Below are 26,474 nucleotides of genomic sequence, written 5' to 3' on the forward strand. Positions count from 1 at the left end.
TATATATACGATGGACCCAGTGGACGCAGTAAGAAGGATTGCCGGCGACGCAAAAGATAAAAGAGACACCATAGAAATGCAAAGGGAAGAGATCGATCGGTTAAGAGAGCGCGTGCAGGAATTGTACGATGAAATGTGCAGTCTGAAGCGCGCGGAGAGGTTTGGCGCGCTTTTGACGATGGCCGGTTGGGCAAAAGAAAGCGTTAAGGACTTTATGCGATATCCGCTGTAGAGTCGTTTAAAAGACACCTAAGAATGTTGAGTATAAGGTTGTTAAATTGTTAAAGATATGCTGCATGTGCTGTTTAAAAGACACCTTAGAATGTTGAGTATAAGGTTGTTAAATTGTTAAAGATATGCTGCATGCTGCTTTTAAACAGCACTTCAGAATGTTAAAGATAAGGTTGTTAAATTGTTAAAGATATATGCATGCTGCTTTTAAACAGCACTTCAGAATGTTGAGTATAAGGTTGTTAAATTGTTAAAGATATCTTATATGAGTCGTTTAAAAGACACCTTAGAATGTTGAGTATAAGGTTGTTAAATTGTTAAAGATATATGCATGCTGCTTTTAAACAGCACTTCAGAATGTTGAGTATAAGGTTGTTAAATTGTTAAAGATATCTTATATGAGTCGTTTAAAAGACACCTTAGAATGTTGAGTATAAGGTTGTTAAATTGTTAAAGATATCTTATATGAGTCGTTTAAAAGACACCTTAGAATGTTGAGTATAAGGTTGTTAAATTGTTAAAGATATCTTATATGAGTCGTTTAAAAGACACCTTAGAATGTTGAGTATAAGGTTGTTAAATTGTTAAAGATGTGCTGTTTTCATTAATGGGATTTACACAAACCTTATTCTGAGACATCTCTTAAAATAGTAGTCTTAACAATATAACAACCTTATACTCAACATTCTAAGGTATCTTTTTTTTTCTTTTAAACAGCATCCTTAACAATATAATAACCTTATCTTTAACATTCTTAGGTGTCTTTTAAATGACTCACGCATATATCTTTAACAATTTAACAACCTTATCTTTAACATTCTAAGACATCTTTTAAATGACTCGTGCATATATCTTTAACAATTTAACAACCATACACTCAACATTCTAAGACATCTTTTAAAGCAGCATACACACATCCTTAACAATTTAACAACCTTATACTTAACATTCTAAGACATCTTTTAAACGCAGCTGTATGCTCCTGCAGACCTATTTTAAAAGACACTTCATAATGTTAACAATAAAGTTAAAAATACGTTATATTGTGGTTAAGGTACACTTAAGTGTAAATGAACTGTTCGATGTGTAAAAAGGTGTTCAGCACCAAGCAAAGACTACAATACCACGTTCGTCGTGGCGTTTGCACAAAGAAACCAATTAGTAAAGTTTGTGAGGATCGTGGTAAAGAATTCAGCACCGTTCAAAAGATGCGACAACATCAAGACAAACGCATTTGTGGGCTTTGTAAGGGCTGTAATAAGGAATTCCCTAACACCTCCGAGCACCTGAAAAGGGGCGTCTGTGAACAAAGCAGACAGTGTAGTTTCTGTAATAAGATACTAAGCAGTCGTCAACGTTTACAGACGCATCGGAAAACACATGAAGTCAACTATCGGTTTCTCTTTGGGAGCTACGACTTGGAAGGCGTGGATTGCTACCAATGTGCGGATTTGATGAGTCGCTGCCCGCACAAAGAGGATTACTTAAGGAATCGCATAGATTACCATAAGAAGATAGTCCGTACTTTCCCCTCTTTTGAACGCGCCGAAGGCGTTCCGTGGACTAAAAGGGAGTATTGGAGGCAAGAGTGCGATCGTTGTGGTTGCATCAGAGAAGAGGAACATATCTTCAACTGCCTCGACAAATAAACGTCCTTAACAATATAACAACCTTATACTCAACATTCTGAGACCCTTTTAGAATGGGGTTTGCGCAAAGAGTCTCAAATCCCATTCTTATTTTTCTTGTTGTTTGTTAAGTATCATCAAGACCCCCTTTAAAGGTATATGCTAGCCTACTTTGTGGCATGATTCCTAATCGCCCTTTCAATATATGGACTGTATTACGTGCGAACTACCAGCCGATTGCATTACGCCCCCAAAACCGCGTAAAAAATACACCTGCCTTCATTACGGCAAGGTATTTCTGGAAGGATCCTTCGTTGGTCATTGGTGCTCCGCGGATCCTAAAGCGCAGCGGACTTTAGCAGACATTACGAATGCAGAGGACTCTCAGGCTCATACTTAACCACGTCGAATACCCACCTGCCATCCTTTTTACCATGACTCATAACATGGGTAACGTCCTGCCCCTCAATGGCGTACCTTATCCTATCGGGCGCCCAAAGGGTGTATGTTCTTTTTTTATTCTTTAAGACCAAGCGCAGGCGGTCCAAGTCTTCAAAGACTACGTAATTCTTTATCTCGTAAATCTCCCCCACCTGCAAATCCCTCCAGTGCGTTTGTATGAACTTTAACTCGTTAAATTTATCCTTGTCCATATATTCTATGAAATATCTTTAAGTGTGTTGCCAAAGTCTCCGAGGTTTTAAAGACCTTACAACACCACCTGCAGGGAATTCGTAGGTGTTCAGCATACGTAGTGATCTCCCTGCAAATGACATCGTAGTCGCTGCTTATGAGCACCTTATAGCCGTTTTCTTCATACCTCTGTAAGAGTAGTTGCTGATCCTCAGATAACCTGCCGTTGCCTTTTGGGGTCTTTAGCTCTATACAGAAACCGCGGTAATGTGTGTGCGCATTCAAGATCATTAAGTCGGGTTGACCGCGTTGATATCCTTTCTGCCAGCACTTTATGCGTTTGCCGTCCGAATCCTGCAGTTCACCTAGACCGGGTGCTAAAAGTATCTTAGGGTAAAACTTGCGGATGTAGTCCACTACCTTTTTATGCAGGTCAAACTCATTTTCTATTTTGAATACCAACTTGTTTGGACCATCGAAGCGCCTTTCAATTTCATATTTACCTGTTTTCCTTAGCGTAGGAAGAACGTCACCTAACACCCATTTCCTAAACTCCTTAGCTACGGACTTTTCAGATCCGAATATTAACTCATAAAGACCCATTTCAGTGATGTAAACGGAATGTGGTTGCGCATTAAGGGTGTCGGTCAGATTGACACCCTTTATAGACCTCAAAGTTACCTTGTTTTCCTCTGAGACGTGCTCTCTTACTGCGTTTCTGGAGTTAGCGTACTCCAAGGCATCAGCCACGGACTTCGCTTTAAAGTACAGTTTGTCGCCTTGCACTATGCATTGCAGTTTGGTGTCGTTGTTTTCAAATACGCGAAGCATTGTATATCTAAGAAATATTTTAACCTTAATATGCAACACTTTTAAGTTGGTTCATTTCTACGCTCAGTTGCGCGTCTGAGACGACGAAGATGTACGCGTTTACTTTGAAGTCAGTAGCGGTTCCTTTAGTGCGTTTGATTTCCAATGTGATGCCGTCCTGCGTATTTACCAGCCGCAGACCTTGCCCGTGCATGGTTTCATCATTCGTCGTGCGCATGTCAATCCACAGCGCGTACTTATCCTTAAAGAATTCCTCAGGATTAATTTGATCGCCAAACGTACGCGCAACTTCCTGGTACATATCCGCGGGTTTTATTCCCTGGGAGTAAACCTTGTTTGGAACACCGTTTATGCTAATACCCACGTTGGTGATGTTAGGATTAAAGAACGCTTCGGAGTCGCGCTTACCGGCTTCGTATGTCTTCGCGAACACCAGCATTATACCCGTGAGACTTCTTCGGGGAATGTTAATGCTTTGGTTAATGACCTCGTCGCCGTTGTTTTGAAAGCTAAACGTCTTATACATCACCACGTGGTCGTAAAGGAATGCCTTTCCGGCGCTATATTCCATACCCGCACTTCGAGCCAACTCCTCAGAGTAGACTGTCTCGTACTGTAATTCCAAGTTAGTTATCTTGTAGGGATCAACAGCCCCGCTAATTGCGGTGTCCATGCCTCCAATGACGTTCGTAGTGTCCGCCAAGGTTACTTCAAACTGTAACTCGGATAACTGTCTGGGGTAGTACACGCCATGACTCGTAATCACTTCAAAGTCCAAAGGTATGACGTACTTGCTACCATAAGCGGTCTTTACCCTTGTTGCGTCTGCTACTGCGGTCGATCCGCTAGCTTCCGTAGGCGCCGGGTCGGTGTCGCTGCGAAGCTGACGTAGGATAACGCTTCCAATTCCCTGCTCTATTCTTTGTGCACGGTCAAAGGCTGTTAGCCACAGATCCTTATACGTGGTGTACAGGTCGTACCTATTCAAATCCAAGAGGGATTCCCCGGCGAACTTTACACGCAGCTTGGAAACCAAATTCCTGCCCACGTTATTGACGGTATAGCGCTTGTCTGCGGTATCTGGCTGCACCGCTAAGTCAAACCTTAGCGCCAAGGTACCGGGAACCAATACTAGGTTATCCGTTAGACGGGGCACGCCTACGTACAAGGTTTCTCCTGGCTTTGCGCTAGAAGGCGTAAAGGTGACCCGGTGAAAGGTGCGTTCTGCCTTTAGTCCGCCAACCTGCTTAGGTAATACGTTGGGATTTAACTTTGAGCTTATCATATATAATGGAAGTAGAAGGAACGGATTTCGATCCCCTTACCGAAGAAGGTCAAGTCGACATTAATGACGACGAATTCGACGCATGGACTCAGGGCGCGGAAACCGACCCCCTAGTTTACGACGCAGCCCTAGAAAATAAGTTTGGTAGTAGATGGAAAAGCGTCAAAGCCGCCTTAAGAGACATGTGGAGAACTAAGAAGCCTAATGAACCCGCCCCTGAGTACTTGGAAATGGGAAACGTGGAGCAGCCGGAGGCAGCCGCGCGGGAAACCGTAGAGTGGGCAACGCAAGAGCTAAATGAGCTTTATCCCCACCTTGACTACGACGAGATAAGGCTCACGGAAAAAGGAAACAAAGTCCTCATAAGCGTTAAAGACATGAGGTCTCCCGACAAAGACCGCTGGACAAAACCACAGACCCTCTTCGACGAAAATGGTGCAGTTAAGGTTAACGTGGAAAGGTTAAGGGGCTTTCAAGCGGCCACCCGAAGCATGTTAGATAGGTTGGAAGCCCTAACCGAAAGGGTCACGATAGAAAAACGCGCCGAGGAACTGCAAAAGGCGCTGGAAGAAAAAGAGGCGGCGTACGAAAAGCAAAGTCGACTACTTGCTAATGCTGAGAAAAAGTTTAGTCAACGAGACGTAAGAATGGAAGAAATGACGAAACACTTAGATCAGGCTTTACGTGATCGGGATAAAGCAGAAAGGGAGTTGGAGGAGGCTAAGAAATCACATGCTCCAACGGCGGCGTTAGAAAAAGCGCTAAAGGAAAAGGAGTTAAGCTATAAAAAGCAATTGCTGCGACTACGTCAAAGTAAAGACGAAAGCATATCAACGATCAGGCGAGAAGCTGAAAAGGCTTTAGATGAAAGGGATACAGCTCGACAGGCCTTCAGGCTTGCCTTAAAAGACCTAAACATGAGTCAGGAGGAAGTTAGGAAATTAGACACCATCATAGAGGGCTCTTTGGTGGAACAGCGGCAGTTGGTTGCCGAAATCAACATCAAAGAAGAGCAAATCCAGCAAAGAACTCAGGCCATCGAAGACCTGGAAAAAAACATATCCGAAAAACAGAAAATAATCGAGGACCTAACTCGCTCCGAAGAAGAAAGGGAAGCAGCTCAAAAGGAAATAGAAACGCTTGAGGTGCGCCGCGCAGAATTGCAGGCGCAAAAGGAAAAGCTGGAAAAGGAGCTGGGGCTTACCACCAAGGAAAAAGTATTAAGAGGTCTTTTAAAGTATGGCGTTCCGCTAGCATTTGCGGTTGCTATTTCCAGCGTGGTAGGCGTAATCCTTAGCACGCTTAATGCTGCAGGTAAAGCAGCAAAGGCGATGGGAAAGAAATTAGGCAGTGGGCTGACGGACTTGGGTAAAAAAATGGCAGCCGGCTTGCCTGGGCTGCTGGGTAGTGTTTTAAGCCTGGTATTAAGAACCGGCGGAGAACTGTTGAAGTTCGTGGGGAATAACATTTGGATATTAGTCGTCGCTATTGGGGTGGTACTCCTGAAGAAGATGAAGGGCTAATCTTGTCCTTGTGTATTACTGGTGGCTTATCATCGTCGTCAGACGCACGAGGTGTTCTCGATGAAGGCTTATCGACGTCAAACCTCTGAAGCCCCTTCTGCCGGGGATAAGTAAAGATAGTATTCGCGCCGCCTTGATAATGCGGAACTAGCGGCAGCACACTCATGGTGCTTATGGTCTTATGATTCCAAATAGCATCCGGCAAGCCACGATTTTGCGTTATGGCATTAAATACGACAAAGCCTTTACTCTTTGGATTACCTGGAAAGTTATCGCTGGGGCGAACTTGAAGCTTTGCATATTGACAATTAACTACTATGTGAAAAGTTACCGGCTGTTGGTTTTCCCTGGTAGCAAGCACACCTTCAAACGTAAAGTGTGATGGGTGCCTCTCATTTATCTTTTTCCTATATGGTAATAATGGGGTGTTGGTCTCATCTACGATCCTAAGCCCAAGATTACAGCTATTCCATAGGTTAACGTTAATGGTGCACATGACCAATCCCAAGCCCCCAACCTTTACCCACAACCCGGTATCGTACCACTCATCCCCCTGGTAATAAATCTCCCCTAAATAGTAATGAAAGCCTTCTTCCTTCGCGTGTGGGTTCATATATTTAAAGACTCATTACCGTAAGGGTGCTAATGGTAGCGTGATTATAAGCTGTATCCCTTTGATTTTCTATGCTATTTACCGTAACCTTTCCCGTATCGTCTACTCTTATCTGTAGCTTTACCTTCCCATGGCAATCGGCCACCATGTGGAAAGTCCAAACCGATAGATTTTCGGCGCTGGTTGGGTTGGGCTCTACGGAGAAATGCGCAGGCTCCCTGTTGTTTGTCTTATTTCTCATAGGCTGCAGTACGCCGTTGTCATCCAGGAACCTAAAGCCGACGTTGGCGTGGCTGCTCGTGCCAATGCAAATACTACAAAGGATTAACTTCTTTCCCGAGTAGTTCAAATTCACGGACATACCGGTGACATCAACCCAAGATGCTTGGGTATACTTTTTCTCGCCTGTGTAAGTCGTATAGACACAATCTACTCCAGCTACGTAGGGGTTGTTCATCGCCATATATAATAGCTCAAACCAATGCTTGCAGCTGCTAAGCCGGCCTTTAGTAAGTTATGGTCATATTCCTCAGGCGGCATAACCTTCTTTACTGGTTTCTTTGGTGGCTTTTCTACGTACGCCTTTTTTAATGGTTTTTCTACCTCTTTTTTTGGTTTCTCTACGAAGTGAGTAATGCCCTTGGTCATGTCAGAGTTCACGTCATTCACCCCAAACTTCATATCCTTAGTAGCTCGCTGCAGCTTGTTGTTATAACCCACGACGGAATTGGTGTTAATAACCAAATTACTTGGCATTAACCAACAACCAGGCGACAAAGCGTAATCCAGTCGCACTTTAGACTGCTGCACCGCTAATTGATATCTCTGCACCGATTTAGATATGTCATTTTCTATTATTGCGGACTCAAACAGGGTTAGGAATTCTTGTTGCGTTTCCTGTGAAGCGCCTTGGGATCCAACAATGGGGCTGCGGGTATTTACCTGCGCTCCCAGAATGCAGTACACGAATGCCTCTATGCTGCGGTTAATCCTAGAAAGGTTCCTTAGACCTTTTCCTTTCATTAACACAAACGGATCCCAAGTGCCGGGGTAGTTTGTTTGAATCCTAGTAATTAATGAATTATTACCCTTATCACCACCCATATCACCGAACTCTAACTCATTACTTGGGTATTCCTGATGCCCGTAGTCGGCTGGCTTCTCACCATTGGCACCCCAAACGTAAATTATACCCAGCCCATGCGTCTTACCCTCCTTATAACGAAAATCTTTTTGCTGTGGTTTGAACTCATTAATTAACCTTTCCAAAGCAGCGGAGTCATAGCGGTTATTCATTGGATCAAATGCCCCATCTCCTGGTAAAGGTACGTTAATCTCCTTCAACAACCTCCTTACCGTAAAGGCAACATGAAACCGCATAAATGAAATGTGAAACATGTCCGCGGCAACACCACAACCTTTGGTGGCAGCCCAAATAGCAAAGTTTAACTGCTGCGGCCAATACCGCATGTTGGGCCCTGCTAACCATTCCCTGGCCTCTTTACCTGACGTATGCTTCAACATCGTATTCTTATAGATATTTCTTAGTATTACGTTAAATGATTGTTTACCCACTGAAATCTTCAGGTGCGTTACCAATTTTTCGAAGTTGTTTACACCACCTTCAGCGTCATAAAATGGGTAATCTTCCTTGGTCATTAATAGATTCCTTGGAAAATTAGGTTTCTTTGTGGTAACTTCCTCATGTTTTTCCTTATCTGGGTGTAACTTTTTCAATCCCTCCTCCAAATCCTTATTGGTGTAAACTAAGTCATTAAACTCTTTAAAGTAAATCCCGTCAGGTCTGCTTTCAAACTTCGAGGTTACTGCTTTGGGATACAATTCCTTAAATGCTCTCCAATTCCAGCGGCTGTCATGATGTGGCTGCTCCTCTATGTTATTTCCAAAAGCGTCGTACATTAGTATATAATGGATGTTATACCATCAGCACCTCCACTTTATCCTGATTTACCTAGGGAGGGACCTAACGAATTAAACGCCGAGAACTTCCGCTTGAATAAAGCAAACTTAATCCTGGCTTACTTGGAAGGGCAAACGAAGCACTACGAAAAAGTTAGGAAGAAATACGTCAGAGCCCGGAGTACGCTACATAAGATTGCGATAACTTCCGGCTCCATGTCCGTGGCGTTAACAGGCACTGGCGTTGCTACCTCACTCACCGGACCTGGAATAGTCGTTGGCGTTCCTTTGGCCAGCGTTGGAGCCGTCTGTGGCATTATCTCGGCTGTTGCTACGGGTATTATGAAACGGTTGTCAAGCAAAATATCCAAGCACGACACGACAATAGCTCTGTCAAGGGCTAAAGTAAATACCATTACCGACCTTGTCTCAAAGGCTTTGCGTGACAGAAAGATAGACGATGTAGAATTCTCGCTCATTCTAGCCGAAGAGGAAAAGTACGAGAAATTAAAGTCGGACATAAGGAACAAAAAAACAGTCGTGAAAGATCTTTCCGAGGAATCTCGCAAAAAGATCTACCAGGAAGCGAAAGAAGAGCTTCAAAGAAAGCTTGCTCAGTAAACATCTGCTTTGAAAAGAGCGTGACAGGATTTCGTTTACATATCGAACGACAGTCTGGAAATTACGCGTAAGATTTATGCCATAAGATTCACTATCTTCTTGGAATCCATCCCAAGAGGGGGTGGTTGGGGTCTATTTTGTAAAATATTTCGTAAATTACGTCAGGGTAATAAGGAATATCCTTATCCAGCCGACAAAACATCCACTCGGCTTTTGTCATATCAGAAACCTCAGGAATAGACTTACCGGTAATTTCAGACAAAAGATAGGGAATAGCCTTGTAATATTTCCCTAGCTTTAATTTTTTCAACGTTTTCCGTAGACTTTGTGGGGTTGGCTCTTCTAAATGGTCTATGATTTTCTGCCTTACTTCATCGTCTAAATATACCGGGTGTAAACCTTGGATATGACTCATCCAGTCTCGGAAGTATTTTATTCTTTTGTATGGGGTCTTCGTGCGACCTCCATTGGCGTAATACTGCTCTTTGGTAGCATTCGGTACGGTATTACGAATATTCTTACCACACTCGTAACACTGTGCTGACGTGTCGTCTTCTATTTGCATTTTTTTACCACAACACCAGAAACCCTTGGGCTTGGGTATGTTAACTTTGAATCTTAGGCAAATCGCACAGAAGTCATTGGCGAACTTTTTACATTCATGCATCGTATATCCAACAAATATTTTAACCTCCGTTTACGATTCCCAACACAGCAGCAGTAAGGACTTGTCGCGCGGCTGCCGACGGATCGCGCAAGACCCCCTGTAGGGCCTCGTCACCCCATACATTTCTTTGTATTTTTTTTTGGTCGTGCCGGCGCTTCGCGTGTCCCCCTTACTGCTGCTCGGATTGATGTTCGCTTTTTTCCATATGTCCGGCCAAATAGATGTTTTTAATGATAGATTCCAGCATCTTGTTACCACAGGTGCAAATATATCTGCGAAATCTTTCCAGACCCAGAACGGAATTTGATCTGGCCCGGTTGCAGTTCGTTGTATGTTAGTTAAAGTTTTAAATACTTCCATAACAGATAAAGTTGGTGGTACTACCGCATGATTGCTAGTGTCATGTGATAAATTAGTTGGAACAACATAATCATCATCTGTGCAGAGATTACAGAAATACTCATTTAAGCTGTTAGTACTATCAGCGTCCAAGCAAGGTCGAGGATTTTGTTTCCTATTAGATAACATATCCACTCTCTTCCACCATGTCTTTGATCCTATCTTTCCAGAGCCAAGTTTCGTTTTGTTTTCCTTGATTAACTCAGAGATTCTGTTGTTTAAATTTTGTACGTCGCTGTTTGGATTTCTGCACATCTTTTTAGATCTTTAGTTTAGCAAGAATTTTAACAGCGGGGACATCCAGACTGGGTCTCTCGACGATAATTTTACAGATCGTAATGGAAAGCACTCGTCCATAGCTCTTTTAATGATTTCGTGTAAGGTATTAACAGCATTATTTACTTCATCTGCTTCAAGGACAGGTGACCAGTCAACGCCTTCTAAGTAATTGTTAAAGGAAATCTTGTTATTCTCTCTGTAGTCTCTGAAAAAGCACTTAGTAATTAGTAAGCTACTTTTAGTAGTTTTTTCCTCTGTGATAATTTTTTCTTCGGCACATTTCGGTGCAAAATAGGTTCTGATCATGTGTAAAACAAAATACTCATCTTGCTTAACATCTTCTTAATCACTTGAACTCAAACTTTATTTACTATCGAAAACGCTACGATAGATGCTTTTTTCGCTGTCTTCACTGTAGGTACTTCACTATTTTCATTGCATTTTTCGCGGTTTCGTCCTTCCCTGGCGTCTTCGCTGTTTTTAGCTTGTTCGTATGCTGAAAACCATCCTGCTTTGATACTTTTCGATGTTCTTTTGCATCAATCGTTAAGTTTGATGTTTAATATGATAGTTAACATGAGAGTTTAATTTTAACTTTTTACTGATATTGAAGGCGTTTTTCTCGTCGGAAACTAACAATTTTCGCTCGCATTGAAGTCACTACATGCAACTCCGGAACAATCAGGAATCGCATGCTAAAAATAGGTCAGCCTTGCGCGCGGAGCTAAAAATAGATTTTCAAAAAACTTTCATGGTTACAGACCCATGTATGGGAGATGTGCTCTCTCAGACTCCATATTCTCTTGTTAAATACTCAATCATGATTGGCTAATTTGTATGAAAATTTGTCTGGGTAGCCTTGGTTGGTATAGTCGCAATGTAATCAAAGTACATTCAGCACTTTTTTCATCCTCGGGATTAATTGACAGGAAAAAAGATGTTGCGTAAAGAGAGTTTGCAACTTTGACGAAGCCTCCTATGCAGATCTTCTTGGGGTATGTCACACAACGATTCCCTCCTCTGCACGTGGCGAGGAAAGACAATAGAGCAGTTTTCGCGGACTGTGAAAAGCTCAGTGCCGTAAGCGTGACGTGCCGTGACCGTGATGTTTTCTAGAATTTTGATTGGCTGATTTTTTTTCACGCGCAATGTGATTGGTCTGGCATTGCCGTGACCTTGGCGTGTCCGTGTCCGCGCCGTGTTTATGCCGTGTTCCGGGTATTTGATTGGATGGAAAGTAAATTCTCGTGCTATGTGATTGGTCTGGCGTATCCCTTGCCGTATCATGGTCGTGTTCGTGCCGTGAATTTTTCACAGTAATACGAAAACTGCACTAAGAAAGGACCTGCGTGGGAGGCTCTGCGTACCCCCTGAGAAATTATGATGATGATATCAAACCTTATTACCGTCCAAGTCTAACAATTAAATTATCTGTTTAAAGACTTCAATTTGTATAGGAAATCGCACGATCTCGAGTACAATTTGGAAATTAATAGACACGAGTAATGTTTTGAAAGTTCTTGTAATTGCACGAGCCTTTAGGCGAGTACAATTAAAGAACTTTCAAAACATTACGAGTGTCTATTAATTCCAAATTGTACGAGAAGATCGTGCGATTTTTTGTTTATAGTTCACTCAACGAAATTTCAGTAAAAAATGCGAAGCGAGGCCCTTCATCTTTGTCTATTTGGCGGCCGATTTCCAGTCCATCGTGCAACTGAAATGCATAAAAAAGATTAGTTCTTACGGCTTTAAAATTTTATTTATGCTTTTTAAGTACAAAATGATAGAAAATAATTGTTTTGACATTGTTTTGGCCGTATTGCCATAGCGACTTAATTCGGTACTCCTACGGAGTACAATTAACGCTATAATTGTACTCCTCTCGACCAATCAGAGTCGAGTAATTTTGTTGAGTGTACTATAAAAACTAAAAGACTCAAACAGAAATGAAATAAAACCCTGTAGAAATAACTAGTCGCAGTTTTTTCAACAAATAATATTCCCGGTTTAACAGTTTCCTGCGCCATCTTATTAAAGGTATATAGCATATCAAGCAATGAGTGTCAAAGCTCTCTTTCCCGGTCTTAAAAAAGGGACTGGGGAGAAGCTTTTTTTTTTTTTTTCGTTTTTTTTTGTAGTTCTTTCTTGTTTTTCGTCTTCGCCAAGCTCGTAAATGCCTCTCAGCCGTTTCGCCAGCCGATGAACCCTCTTGTCCGGCATCATCTTTGACCTCAGGGTAAAGACCCGCAATCCAAATATAGAATTATATGATTCCATTATGGAGTGACCTTTCTCAACTCCAACTTTGACACTAATGCATGGAGCAAAACTTGATATGCCGTGCAAGTGCAAGTGCAACACGAACGGTGAGCTTGCAATGATAGAAACGTTTTTTAAATACCTTGGACAAGCTCACACCGTTCGTCTCGCTTCGATGCAAAGGCACGGCTACCTCTCAAGATGGCCTAGGCCGACCGCGCGTCCGAGGTATCCTGGGCACGAGTGCTGACGCTCTTGACGTCATAATCATTTCATTCCAATTATCGTCAAATCTGTGAGATTTCTTGAGAAGAAACGAACACGTTGATTTTTCTCCATCTTCCATCCTCGACTTAGTCTTACCATAACATAATGGAAGTTTAAGGTAGGTTTTTGAAAAAAAAGTCCTGCGTACTGTTTCCAAAAGATTTGTAAGCACAATTAGTAAGCACAAAGATAGAAGAAGTTCTCTCAAGTGTCATTTTTTTATCTGTACAATAAGAACATTTGTTACGTACCAAGCTAACTTTCCTTTCGTAATGATGAGAATAGACTCATCAGTTATAGGCTTGCCAGGTTCATTTCAAGTCACTCAAATAGTGTTATTTCAATCAGTTCAGAGTTTTTTTACTATCGTATCATCAAGTCCCGAATGATATGTAGATCTTGAAAGATCTTCAATATAAACTAAGCTACGTTATGATATTTGTGTAGCTAATTAGGCATTGCAAGGTTAAGGAAAAAATTGGGTCGAGTTGGCACTGCAGTGCATTGTGAGACTGATTTAGGGAACTAAACATCTTGAAAATCTTACAGTCCCACAATACACTGCAATGAAGTTCAATGAAGTTGGTAAGTTACCACCCAGTTTTTGTCACTCTCGGAGAGCGTAATACATGTTTAGCCTTCTGTGGCTGAACACATTCCATATGTGAGGTATCTCTCAGCGAATGTAAATCGCTCCACCAGGATTGTCTACATTGGTCAGGTGATTACCAGGAGATCTGGTACCACAAGGATCATGGACAGGCCAGCAATGGTCGGTTCTTCCTTCTAAAAAAATGTAGTAATCTGCATTAAAGAATAAACTTGGCCCACAAGAATGGAGTTTTAACATGTTTGGAGCGACAGTGGTACAGGTTGGTGTAATGGCCTTGACAACTCTACACGTCAGTCTTCCTTCCATCCAGTTCACAAGACTTCCGGTTCCGTCTACACAGGCTACCCAGTTAGTGATATTAGGCTTTAGAAGAAACTCTTTACCAATCTTCTTCCACAGAGCATAATTCATGGCCGAGTAAGAAGAGTCACTGAGCGGGGTTGTCGTTGACTGTGGCACCCATTTCCCATTAGACGTGTCCACAGGCCAGTTTGGTATTGGACTGACTGCGTTACTTTTGTGTTGAAAGTTGCTTAATTTGAGGATTCGATAGTTATAGACAAGGGTCCAGCCTCCTCCATCGGTGGTCATGTCACAAAACACTTGAATGGCGCAGAGGATGTCTCATTGAACTTCATCCAATAAACACCTGACTTTGCCTGGCTGTCATCCTCCTTGAGCTTCTTACAAGATGTGATTGGTATATCTGACCTCGAACCTGGACCAGCGTTGTCATCCCGTATCTCCATGTAGATGGTGTTTTGTTGACTAACAATGTTCTCTGGGTGTCTGGTCTTGGTAGAGTACTTCAGTTCACATGTCTTGTTCGTCAGGTTCATGTTGATGCTTGCACAATGTATGTTGTCCTCACACTTTGTGTAACATGCAATGATTGTTTCTACCTTGGACGATTCAAGAGTGAATCCTTGCAAGTACACGTTGAGCTCTGAATATCTTTGAGCCGGCCACATCGTAGCGTAGGTGACTTTGTGCTTGAGAAGGAACAGCAGAAAGACAAACACCAGCTGTCTCTTCATCTTGTTTTGCCGCTCGACTTCTGTGAATGAAGAAAGTCAGTTATTGCAACAGTTAAAATAAGTTTAGTGTATTAAGTCGATAAACTTTTTTTAAAATTAAAATTTAATTTCCTTTCACGTCCACTATTGATAATTCCTTTTTTTTACAAGAAATATAGAATAGTTGATACAAGTTTAAAAATTCGTTGGCCGGATTTGATGGATTGAAGAGAAGTCAAGATTTAGACTTCTACAGACTTTGATAGCCAGAAAAACTTTGTACTGATTCTAATTGACCTACCTTATAGGATAGGATTCCAATTCTTTCCTTGTGAGCTTCGCGTTCAATAACGATAGGACGATGCACTACGGTATGTAGGTTAAAATTTAATTAGAACCAACTCGAATACCATTTATATATTTCTTTCTTTCAGTGAATAAATTAAACTTAAACTCAATCAGTTAGTTTATCAAAAGTCAAAGATTATTTGACATACGATTGGATAAAATTCGAATGAAATTATTTAATGATTGGACTGTGTAATTATTGCAAGTGTACTCACTCACTGGGAGGCATCACACAGGCAATCATTAGATATGGAAAACAACTGCCACATCCAGTTATATCTACAGGGCTTTATTTCATTTCTTTTCAGTGTCTTTTATTTTGTATTAAAGCCTGTAGTCAGAGCATCATCACTTTGTATAAAAAAATAAGGATACAATTGAAGATCTTGAAGATTTATTAAACCCTTAACAGGCTCATCTTTCCCGATATGTACGATCAACGACATAAACTCGTGAAACCAAGCTCCTAAGTTACGTACGGAACTAACTGGCTTGATCTCCGAGGAGCGCACAAAAAGGTTATCGATGTAAAACTTTTGCTGTTGCCAGCTGTTGACGGGATCCAACAATAAGAAACTGTCTTGCTGTCATTTAGCATGAGCTGGTGGTGAGCCATTCAATACCGAATGTCAATAAGAATATGTACTTGGATATATATGGATAGTTAATTCTAGAACTACAGCGATTCAGCGCGGTGTATCGGAACGAATATTCATTATAGGGACTAGTTTGAAAACAACGATTTAGATATTATACTCCTTGCAAATGCTGTCCAGCCTTGGGGTATAACATGTACAATCCTCCAATCCGCTTGAGCTATAGTTGTATATCATCTGCATATCCTCGGACAGTTGTTAGATGTGTCTTGTCCACATGGGATAGAAGAGATGCGTACATTATGAATAGCATAGGTCCCAGACGGCTTCCTTGAGGAACTCCTTTAATTAAGAAGATGAAAGTCCTGGGATTGTGATGCTCTATGACCACGCGATGTTTCCTCCCAGACAAGAACGACTTAAGCCAGGAAAAAGCGTGATTAAATATGCCTCCAAGCTCATTCTCTAATAAGTAGAACATGACGTTGTGATCGATGGTAAATAGATTGCCGCATGCTTAAGTCCAGCAGGACAAGAAGAGTGAAGACTTCTTGCATATCCATACTTAGAAGGACATCGTTCTGAACCCTGGGTCGGTTCGCGGTGATGTCGAGTGATGTTGAAAATGCGATGACTGATTGGTAGGCAAGGACGCATGCTCAGAGCAATCACCTGGGCTCCCTGAAGCTGTGGGATGACAGTCTTTTTAGCTATTTTACTCAGTAAGAGGCAGATTACTAACTGGGCGGAAGTTCGTGCTAGCTAAGCTAGTACGCTAGTTGAAGCGCGAATCAAAAACTGTTCTTTATATAAGCAGTAAAACGTATTAAAGTTTGACTAACTTGTTTCGCGACGAAGAAGGTTTTAAAACCTATACCTTAAACGTCCATCGTGTGAGGGTATGATAAGACTAAGGCCCCGTCCCCACGTATCCGGAAATTTTTGTATCCGCAAATTTTTTTGGAATCGTTTTCGAGTCGTTTTCACTGTCCACACTTATCCGGAAATTTCTTGATCCGCCCTGATACACGCTAGTGCCTAGTCCCTTTGACGGTTAGTTTTTCTTATTGGGCATGCGCAAAATCGTGTTTACGTCAGCGTATTCGAAAATTTGCGGATACGACCGTCCACACGTATCCGTATTCGGAGCGTATTCGAAAATTTCCACTCTGGAGACCGTTTTCGAAAATTTGCGGATACGGATACAAAAATTTGCGGACACATGTGGACGCAACCCGTATCCGTAAAAAAACATTGCGGACACAAAAATTTGCGAATACGTGTGGACGGGGCCTTACTCGAGGATGGACCACAAGGACAATCAACGTTTTTCTGCTCAAAAAATCTCATAGATTCCACGATAATCGAAAAGAAGTGATTATTACGTCACATAAGAGCGAGGGCATTTAATCCCAGGATACCTCTGGTCGCGGTGTAAAAAAAATTGAAATAGGTCAACAACAAAAAGAAAAGAAAAAATAGAAAAGAAAGGAAGAGAAAAAGAAAAGAAAAAGGAAAAACAAAGGAAAAGGAAGGAAAACTAATATAGAAAGTAAGGAAAACCGAGAGAAAGAAATTTAGAAAAAATACTGTAATCTGTGCGTAGGCGCGTGGCGTTTTTCTACGTTTTCAAGTCCGATCTCAAACTGTTCAGTACAGTATTATATTTTCTTCTATGACAACAAAAATGAGGTGAATACGGCCAAATACTGCTGTGAACATTTAGAGCCAGATAGATCTTCTTCTGTTTCGAACTCCTCCAGCAGGATTGCGTAGCTTCGATTCCTTTGACATAAGAGTGGTTCCTTCGCCTTCGCAAAATCAGATAGAGAACTCACAAGAATAATATAATACGAAGAACCGAAAACAATCAAATATCCAAGAATATCATCCCCAAAAAACTTTCATTGCATGAATTCACTCAGCTTATTCAGAAAATGAACGAAAGCAATCAAAATTTGAACGAATAAATGAAATTATATATTAAAATAAAGATTATTGCGGTTTCAACGTACAAACTCAGTCATACAGTACGATTAAAATACACTTCTTTATATGATTTAATGCAAATGAAAAAAATATTCTTATTATTATCTAGTTAACTTAATGAGATTTGGTGTGCATATTTTGGTATTGTTACCATTATCATCATAACTACAAATTTCTTTTAACGCTATGAAAAATAGTTCAACATGAAGATAACGATTATGTTGATGAACATATAAAATTAAAACCGCTATGCGGTTCAGTGGAGCGCTCTAGAGTATCGACAAAGCTAAGGGAAGGAAACGCTTGTTTAGACAAATATTTGCACTGAAATATGAAAAATTTACATCCTTGAAAATGGTTTATTATAGCGTTTTTATTTCTTGCAAATTTATTCAAAGCATCATTGGAAGTTTTTCACCAAGGATGAAATGCTGAAAAAATAAATAAAAAGATAGAAAGTCTCCAAATACAACATTAATTGCTTTTGCAATTAAGTATCCAATTGATTCGAATCCAAAAAAAAGTAAATATAGGAAGAAGAATATGTAAGGAATATTGTTCGCTGGCAGGAAACACGGGAAGCGCCCACTGACAAGCAGGTGAATTTGATTTCTGGAACGACCACCTGTGATTGGTTGAAATACAATAGGTATTGTATTTACTGGACGATGATTGGTCGAATAAGGAAGGTTAGTGGTTGTGACCCAGGTTTCATTCTAGGCGTTCTCGAATCAAGATGGCGTCTGTGGACAACAAGTCATGGCAAAAAGATGCTGCCGACCAGAATTTTGATTACATGTTCAAGCTTTTAATAATTGGAAACTCTGCAGTAGGGAAAACATCCTTTCTCTTTCGATATGCCGATGACTCGTTCACATCAGCCTTCGTCTCGACCGTCGGGATCGACTTCAAAGTAAAGACTGTATTTCGAAACGAAAAACGAGTCAAGCTGCAAATATGGGACACAGGTAAGGGTTTTTTTGAGGGATTTATTCCAAGTAAAAACACTTTTATACTTTATAATTCGTTTGTATGGTTGTTCTATAGCTGGGCAAGAGAGATATCGGACAATAACGACGGCTTATTATCGAGGTGCGATGGGATTTATTCTTATGTACGACATAACAAACGAAGAGTCGTTCCAAGCCGTTCAAGACTGGTAGGTCAAATTTATTTGATTTTTACTACAAAAAACTTCCTTTTTACTACATTTTTCAACTAATATTACTTACTGGACAAGCTGTCAAAGTTCCCAGGGTGTTGTTAAGTCGATATATTTAATATTTCGCTTTATTTTCAAGTATAAGTTATGTGAAATTCCATGCTCGTCAGAGCAACTCACTCTCGATTAAATATTCGTTTATATTTGCAGTATTTTCGTATTTTATTTATAGATTTGGACTTGATGAGATTTTATTTTATAAACTGCTACTATTCTTTCTTTTTCTTTTTATATTATTTAAAAGGAAAACCAAAAAATCATGATTTCTTAAACAATATACAGAATTATGTTTTTAAACTCACAAGGATAAAAATTGTATAAGTTAAACTAACCGTAAAAAATTCCGTCATTTTATTAATTCCAACTATTCCTTCTAAATTCGAGAAATATTTGTTTAATTTTTAAGAGAAAATTACTAGTATTTATTAAGAAATTAGCATTCTTTCCTAATCAAATATAATTGGAAATTTTAAACAAACTGGCCACGAAAATTGCTTCCCATCATAAAAAATTCCATTTTTATCAAGAGTACGTCATCCTTAAGTAATAATGATTAAGCATACCTTTTTCTCCATTATTTTTTTTTAAATGTAGATTTGACTCAAAATGAAAGAATAAAGTTGACAGCTGTAAAGCGAAAATGCGCTAAAATTACGTCTGTACTGATACGTCGATGACCGGAGTTTTAACTTAAGCGGGAAAATTATTTTATAAAAGATCAAAGAGCATATATTCTAAGCATTTCCTTTTCAGACGATAATACCCATCGTTATTGTTTTTTCACATTTTGAAAGGCAATCGTTTATTTCCTCATAAATTACTATATTCTGTAATCAATCTCATTTCATTGCTTGTCATTTTTGCATATTTTAAGATTAAGATGGACGTTCTACAATATTAAAATCTTCACGTTTGTGAAATGTTACTATTATCCCCTCTTATTATATTCCTATTATTATTATTATTATTATTATTATTATTATTATTATTTTCTTTTTTAAAGTCATTAGGCAGAGAAAAACTATATAGTCATCAATGATCATGATGATAATAAATTAGTAAAGCTCGGAAGGAAGTATCATAATTTGTCATTTGTCACTAGCTGAAAGGGAAACTGAAAAAAACTCAGAGTCCCTGATAGACATATGGTCATTATCCTAGTTATTGTAACATGTAATACTTTAACCAATTTTTATATAAGTGGCTACAATATTGTTTTGTGGTCCTTCATGAACTAATAGTTTAGACAAAATGTCAAGGGTCGATTTACCTGCAGGTTATATTGTATATTTGATCCCAATTTTAATTTTTTAAAGTTAAAAATAGATTTTAGAGACATTAGATTTTTTTCCTGTTGAATTTGACCCACATCTGGTTGGCTTATTTGAGCAAGCCTCTTAAATGGTTAGAGGTTGAGGGTTCAAGTGCCAGACAGACAAAAATCAGTGTCTTAAAATATTTGAGTAGAAAGTATAGCCTCTCCTCAGAAGTCTTAGCAAATGGTTAAGCTCAAATGAGTTTGCAAAAATAAGGTGATTTGATTTAATTTTTATGAATAAGTCTTTTTTGATATACATATTGATCTGATATTGATATAGATCTTGATCTTATATCTTTTAAAAGCTGCAGACTCACCAACATTGTTATATTTTGGAAATAAATAAATAATTTGAAAAAAATAAATAATAATAATAATAATCATTTTAGAAAAGCATAGTATTAAAAAAGGTGTGTCTTAAATTCACAATCATCATTTTCAGAATATAAATCCATTACCATTATAAAAAAGTTTCAAATATAAATAATTTGAGAAAAAGCTAGTTAGAGAATTTATTAAAAAATAAACTCTTTATCATCCCTTGAATAAATGCAAACAGTTAGAGCTTGTGGATTTGTTTCGATGTAAAATCTTGACATAGTAAAATGACAAGGTCATGGTTATTCTTTTTCTGTTTCCTGATCATAATCTTCTCTTTAATCTTAATGTAAACATGATACTAACTGTACCAAAAGCTGAAATATTTTTCTATCTGTTAACTCGTACTTTTTTTAGAAAAATATGGTTTTCAATTTTGCATTTATAATGTGTTATTGTTATTGACCCTATAAGCTTTAGCTTTAATTTATATCATGTTGAAATATTATGAGATATCTATCAGCTTTGCTGGTCTTTAGATTCTTATACATGACAGTATATAAATAATTTATCTGATATGCGTGATAACATTTTTGACGGATTAAATCTAAATTTACAGCCATTTTTGGGTTGACATTAGGATCAAGTCAAATACCTACTAATGCATTCTTTAAAGTCTAACACTCTTTATATAGCTTATTTATGTTGAATGAGCATTAAAGTATGCTGGGAATTTGTCTTAATAACTTGGCATGTGGTTAATTTGTCTATGATAATTAAATGATTAACAAGGTGTTTTGTCAATTACGTTTCAATGTTGAGTGACAGAGAGCATTTATTCTCCAGTTTTGACAGTGCAACTACTGTAACTGGGGCCACTTAGATCAGTTAGACAAGATTAAACAAGAGAACCAATTAAAATGTAGATTGAAAACGATACATTTGGGTTGTGGAGCCAATCAGAAACCTGCATGAGAATTGTAATTTGACCCTGCTAGCCATCATCATTTTCTCCTGGGAATATAAAGATATGTCAAAAGTCTATTGCTTTTTGCTGCTTTCTGATTGGCTCCAATACTCAAAGTTGCAATGTATTGTTTTTATTCTACAATTTGATTGGTTCTTGCTGTCAGTAGTTGCTAGTGTAATAGCTTTTATTACAGTTGAGCCTGCAATGAGATATTCTTTTAAGAATCATACAAGTGAGGCTATCGGGCCGATACAATGCTTGTTGTCTCATTTGCTTCTCATTATTTGCATGCATCCATTATATCTGCCATTCTTTGTTGCTCAGGGTTACATGTAACTTCAATTTTGTGTAGAATATTCACGTGTTCCAGTGTTTTGTATTGTCAAAGTTGTGCTTTCTGTACTTTACTGTTGGCTAATTTGTGAATATTGAGGCTAAACCTGAATAAGAGTCAGTAATCAAGGAACACATTAGTAGCACACAATTAACATCACAACAATATTGTCTATAAACAATGATAATTGCCCTAATTCACTATGACGTCACATCAAAACAATCTTCAACAATCTATTGCTTAAACGCAAAGGATCATGGTTGTTAGATGGGGTCAAATCAAAGCAAATTCACCAAAAATTGTTCTAAAATCCGTATTAATCCACAAAGAGAAGTAGAATAGCCAGCAAACGCTCAGAATATTTTTTAGTACATATTAACACATATCATAACTGAAAACCAGGCCATTTTAGATTAAACTGTTTCACTAGGAGCAAATTTTGTTGAATTTTCTATTGGATCCCACATAAACAAGCAGTGACGTCATAGTGAATTAGGGCAATTAATATCCAAACTTATACACAAACTTAATATCTAAATTTAGACACAAAGAGAAAATAGTAATTTTGTATTATGAAATTAAAGTTGACTCATCAACCTTTAAATAATTTTATATTTTCCTTAGCTTTCGACTGACATGGCCATCTTCAGAGGAACTAAGATACATTACAATATCCACAAAATTTTGCTTTTTTTTAAATGTAGGTCAACCCAAGTTAAAACCTATTCATGGGCCAATGCACAAGTGATTCTCGTCGGGAACAAATGTGATATGGAAGAAGATAGAGTCGTATCATATGAGAGAGGCAAGCAACTTGCAGACCAGCTCGGCTTAGAATTCTTTGAAACGAGTGCAAAAGACAACGTCAACGTCAAGCAAGTATTTGAACGGCTAGTGGATATCATATGTGACAAGATGTCAGAAAGTCTAGATTCGGATCCGACAATTATTAGCGGGCAGAAACCTGGAACGACAAAGTTGACGTCAGAGAAACCTCAACAGAATCAAGAGGGTTGTGGCTGCTGATGAATCTCTGGCACTCAAGTGACTTTCTGAAAATTTTCTTTTCAAATTGGAGCATTGAAGGTTACTTTCAACATACATTAGGGGACATTTGACAGGGACGCAGAGCAATGGACAGACCTTTGTTTATGGTATTGGTAGCAGGGCTAAAAATAATTGCAGATTATCGGCAGAGCTTTCAATAAAAGGCGGCTACCGGCGGTTCATCGCCGGATACTTCACCTTAAACTGCAGGCTATTTTGACATAAAATTAATTTATTGCCAAATAAAGTTATATACAAACAACAGTGGATTCAGCCTGCTACTTTTTAGGACTAACTGCCTACTACAAATATTATTGGAAGCTCTGTATCGGACGAAGTTCAGCTAGAATTGGAACTAACTTGTCTGATCAAAATCTTAATTTTGCCAGTCATTTTCTTCAGTGGTGTTGAGCCAGAAAGGGATTACTGTGCTAAAACCAATTTGGATTTTCGTCATGACTGGTGAAGTGGCTGAACAGCTATTATTTTCTGCCCTGTTAATGTAAAAGAGGGCAACTAAAGGGTGGGATTGTGACGTACGTAAGGGTTACTCAAAGTTTCCCCCTACTTCGACCTACTTCCCCCTACTTTGATCCCTACCACATGTCCCCTAATGTGTGATAAGCTTAAACTGGCTTTCAAAAATCTGTCGCGGGGATTATTTGAAGCAGTTAGTTAAGAAAAGGAATCTCTGTGAGAATATATAGATTAGTAAAATAATTCTAATCTTGTGTCAGTTGGGTATTTGTTTTGTTACCATTAGCTATATAATCTTGCAGAAACTCCTTGTGGGGTAGTTAGAATCTAATAATTTATTTATGGTTTATTAGTGTATCACTGTTTGCATTCATCTGTCGTTAGTAAATTATAGTTATATTTGTCGTTAAGGTTTCCAAACTTCTTAGCAAGGGCACTCAAACGAAGAAAAGATAATGCATCATCTAAATTGGGTGTCTGAGCGGCAGTATCCATATATGTTAGTATATCGTTGCATAATCTTAAACGAATCTTTTCTTTTCGAAGGGGATAAAAGAGTTGACCCTTGCACCAGCAGTAGGGTTAGCCTTCCTGCCATTCTTATAGCTGAAAACAAATGCATATTTCTTATTTGTTCAAATGATAGCTTTAATTTAGTTTTCAGTGGTCCAGATAGTTGTAAGAAAGGAGAGTTTCAATTGGCAATTTGTTACAGAATTCTCAATCACACATGCCACTCTAGTGATTGTTTTTGTTGTGACGAAGAAGCTTTTGGTGGACGTCAATCAATTCATTTCCATGACATTCTATAGGCACGTGCCCTTATAGCTTTGTGTTTTCCGACAATGTTATGGAAACGCCTTGTGATTGACGTTCACCAAAACTTTCTTCGTTGTGACAGAAAGAGTCGCTAGAGGGCGTGCGTAATTGAGAATGGCTGTAAATAATCTTGGGATTAAGTATAATGATTTCTAATAATATCATTCATAATAGTAATAATAATAATAATAATAATAATAATGCTTATTACTTGTATTTGCACAATTTTCCATTCACTTAGATATAATGAACTGCTCAATGAATGTATCTTATCTAATTTGAAAACATCTGTGAATCATTTGTATATACGCCCATGATCTAATTTTCTCCTCATTTGTGCACAGATTCTGTAGAAAATAAGTTAACATTCCAATTTTATGTGCATCAAAAAATTTAATGCAGTTAACACAGTTGCAAACGTTAGGAATTTGTAATTCCCATGGGCTAGGGGTCAGAGAAAGAACAAAATTACAGAGTTTGTATGGAAGAAAATTGGAATTTCCGGGGGGTAGGGTCTTTAAAAAAATTCCTCTGTGTGTGGGGTATGGATAATTTTTGGAACTACACAGTCCATGAGAATTCTCTAATTTCTATTCAATGTTTGCCAGGCTCATAGAGATTCAACTTTAAATGATTTCTTGTCCAAATGTTTCTGTATTGTTCTTGCCAAAATTGTGGTAAAAATTTATAGGCATTATCTTTGTAATCGTAGCTCCTTTTTGTGGAAATTTTACAACTGTGATTTCCAATTTCTGCAAACTCTGTTATTTCAACGGCTAGTTGTGAAATCATTTTTTAACTGACGCCAGTCAAGAATATAAAAGGTAGGCAGTGCAGGAACAATTGAATCTAAAATAATTGGAAATTGAGGTTTTGCACCATAATGGCAGCAGTGATGGGAGGCAAGGACAATTGATTCTGATTAGGTTACTATCGATAGACGTCACTTCCGGTAATAGCTCTTTTTTGATGGCTTGTAGAATCCTGGAGGATGTTTTGATCTCTTGTTTTCTGGTTTGATGTCGAGAAAATAGTCAAATACAATAGTTTGAGGACTTATTTTGATATGTTTTGACTTAGCATCCGCTAGTTGCCCCCCAGTCAACCGCTTGTTTGCCTCCCAGTCAACTCCAAAAAGTCACATGATTGATAGTAAGCAATTTACGTTAGAATTCAGTTTCCCAGGGGATAAAGACTCTGTCATTGTGCCTTCTGTCATGGCTGTCATTACGTGATGGTGCAAAGCCTACGCAATTATATAATCATATACTCTGTCAAATCTTATGGGAATCATAAACTACAGTATAATTCAGTAAATATCAGCTTAGATAACTAAAATGACAAAATCAAAATTCTATTCTTTACTGTTAATGGGTTTTTCAGAGTTGGACATTTTGTTCAATAATGGGTTAGGATCATTATCATAATTATCAATAAAATGGTTATTAGTAGCATTATCTTTGCTGTTGAAGTCATATCTTTTCATATCTTTTACTAAATAAATATTGGAACGAAGGTACTGCAGTAGAGGCTGAGAAGGAATTGCCGTGTTTCACTATGACGTCACTGCTTGTTTATGTGGGGGATAGAATCGCCAAATCCAATAGAAAATTCAGCTAAATTTGCACCTAGCGAAACATTTAAATCTAAAATGGCCTAGTTTTCCAGACATGTGTTAATATGTACTAAAAAATATTCTGAGCGTTTGCTGGCTATTCTACTTCTCTTCGTGGATTGATACGGGTTTTGAGAACAATTTTCGGTGAATTTGCGCACAGGTAGCCCAAGCTTGGTTTCTGTGGTGTCCTGTTATAAGGAAATGCATGGGGATTCATCAAAAATTTCAATAAAATCCTCTAAACGTGAAATAAAACCTTGAAATTCTACCCGCTCATTGAGAAATAGCACTTCTTTCGCTCTGCGTGGTTATTTTTTGAATTTAGCCCGTTTTAAGATTTTTTTCCCCACCAGTAAGAAATAAGACTCTTATTAGGAATCGCAAAAAAGCCTAGTAGTAGAAAAACAAAAGAATATTAATAAGGTTAAGTAAAATACAGGAAAACGATGGAAACGTGGTCACGTTTGCCGTTTGCGGGAAGGAAAAAAAGTCAATCTAAAACTCTCTGTTGTTAAAGCGGCACTTGGATGAAAACGCCCCGATTTTTGAAAGTCCGAATAATTGAAGTATTCGAGAATAATATGACTCAATTATGATTATGGAGATCAGATTAGTGAAAATTTTAGCCTG

At 38.8% G+C, this 26,474-nt stretch overlaps 3 protein-coding genes across 3 annotated transcripts; 1 reads left to right on the top strand and 2 right to left on the bottom strand.

The window, feature by feature from the left end:
* Positions 1-3,348: 3,348 nt before the first annotated feature.
* LOC148907241 (uncharacterized) lies at positions 3,349-4,608 on the bottom strand. The gene is made up of 3 exons (XM_089036828.1): positions 4,435-4,608; positions 3,874-4,134; positions 3,349-3,744 (listed from the first exon to the last, which is right to left on the bottom strand). The coding sequence occupies exons 1-3, from the start codon at positions 4,606-4,608 to the stop codon at positions 3,349-3,351; spliced, it is 831 nt and encodes a 276-aa protein (XP_088892954.1).
* Positions 4,609-14,235: 9,627 nt separating this feature from the next.
* LOC116298173 (uncharacterized) lies at positions 14,236-14,809 on the bottom strand. Its single transcript, XM_031706552.2, has one exon. The coding sequence runs from the start codon at positions 14,807-14,809 to the stop codon at positions 14,360-14,362; it is 450 nt and encodes a 149-aa protein (XP_031562412.2). The 3' UTR covers positions 14,236-14,359.
* A 3,609-nt stretch (positions 14,810-18,418) lies between these two features.
* On the top strand, positions 18,419-25,683 carry LOC116298176 (ras-related protein Rab-3). The gene is made up of 3 exons (XM_031706555.2): positions 18,419-18,689; positions 18,769-18,880; positions 22,588-25,683. The coding sequence occupies exons 1-3, from the start codon at positions 18,458-18,460 to the stop codon at positions 22,907-22,909; spliced, it is 666 nt and encodes a 221-aa protein (XP_031562415.1). The 5' UTR covers positions 18,419-18,457; the 3' UTR covers positions 22,910-25,683.
* The last annotated feature ends 791 nt before the right edge of the window (positions 25,684-26,474 follow it).

Source organism: Actinia tenebrosa, unplaced genomic scaffold (assembly GCF_029948245.1).
Source record: "Actinia tenebrosa isolate PJP-AT-01 unplaced genomic scaffold, QUT_ActTen_1.0 PGA_scaffold4__44_contigs__length_22323623, whole genome shotgun sequence".
Lineage (NCBI taxonomy): Eukaryota > Metazoa > Cnidaria > Anthozoa > Actiniaria > Actiniidae > Actinia > Actinia tenebrosa.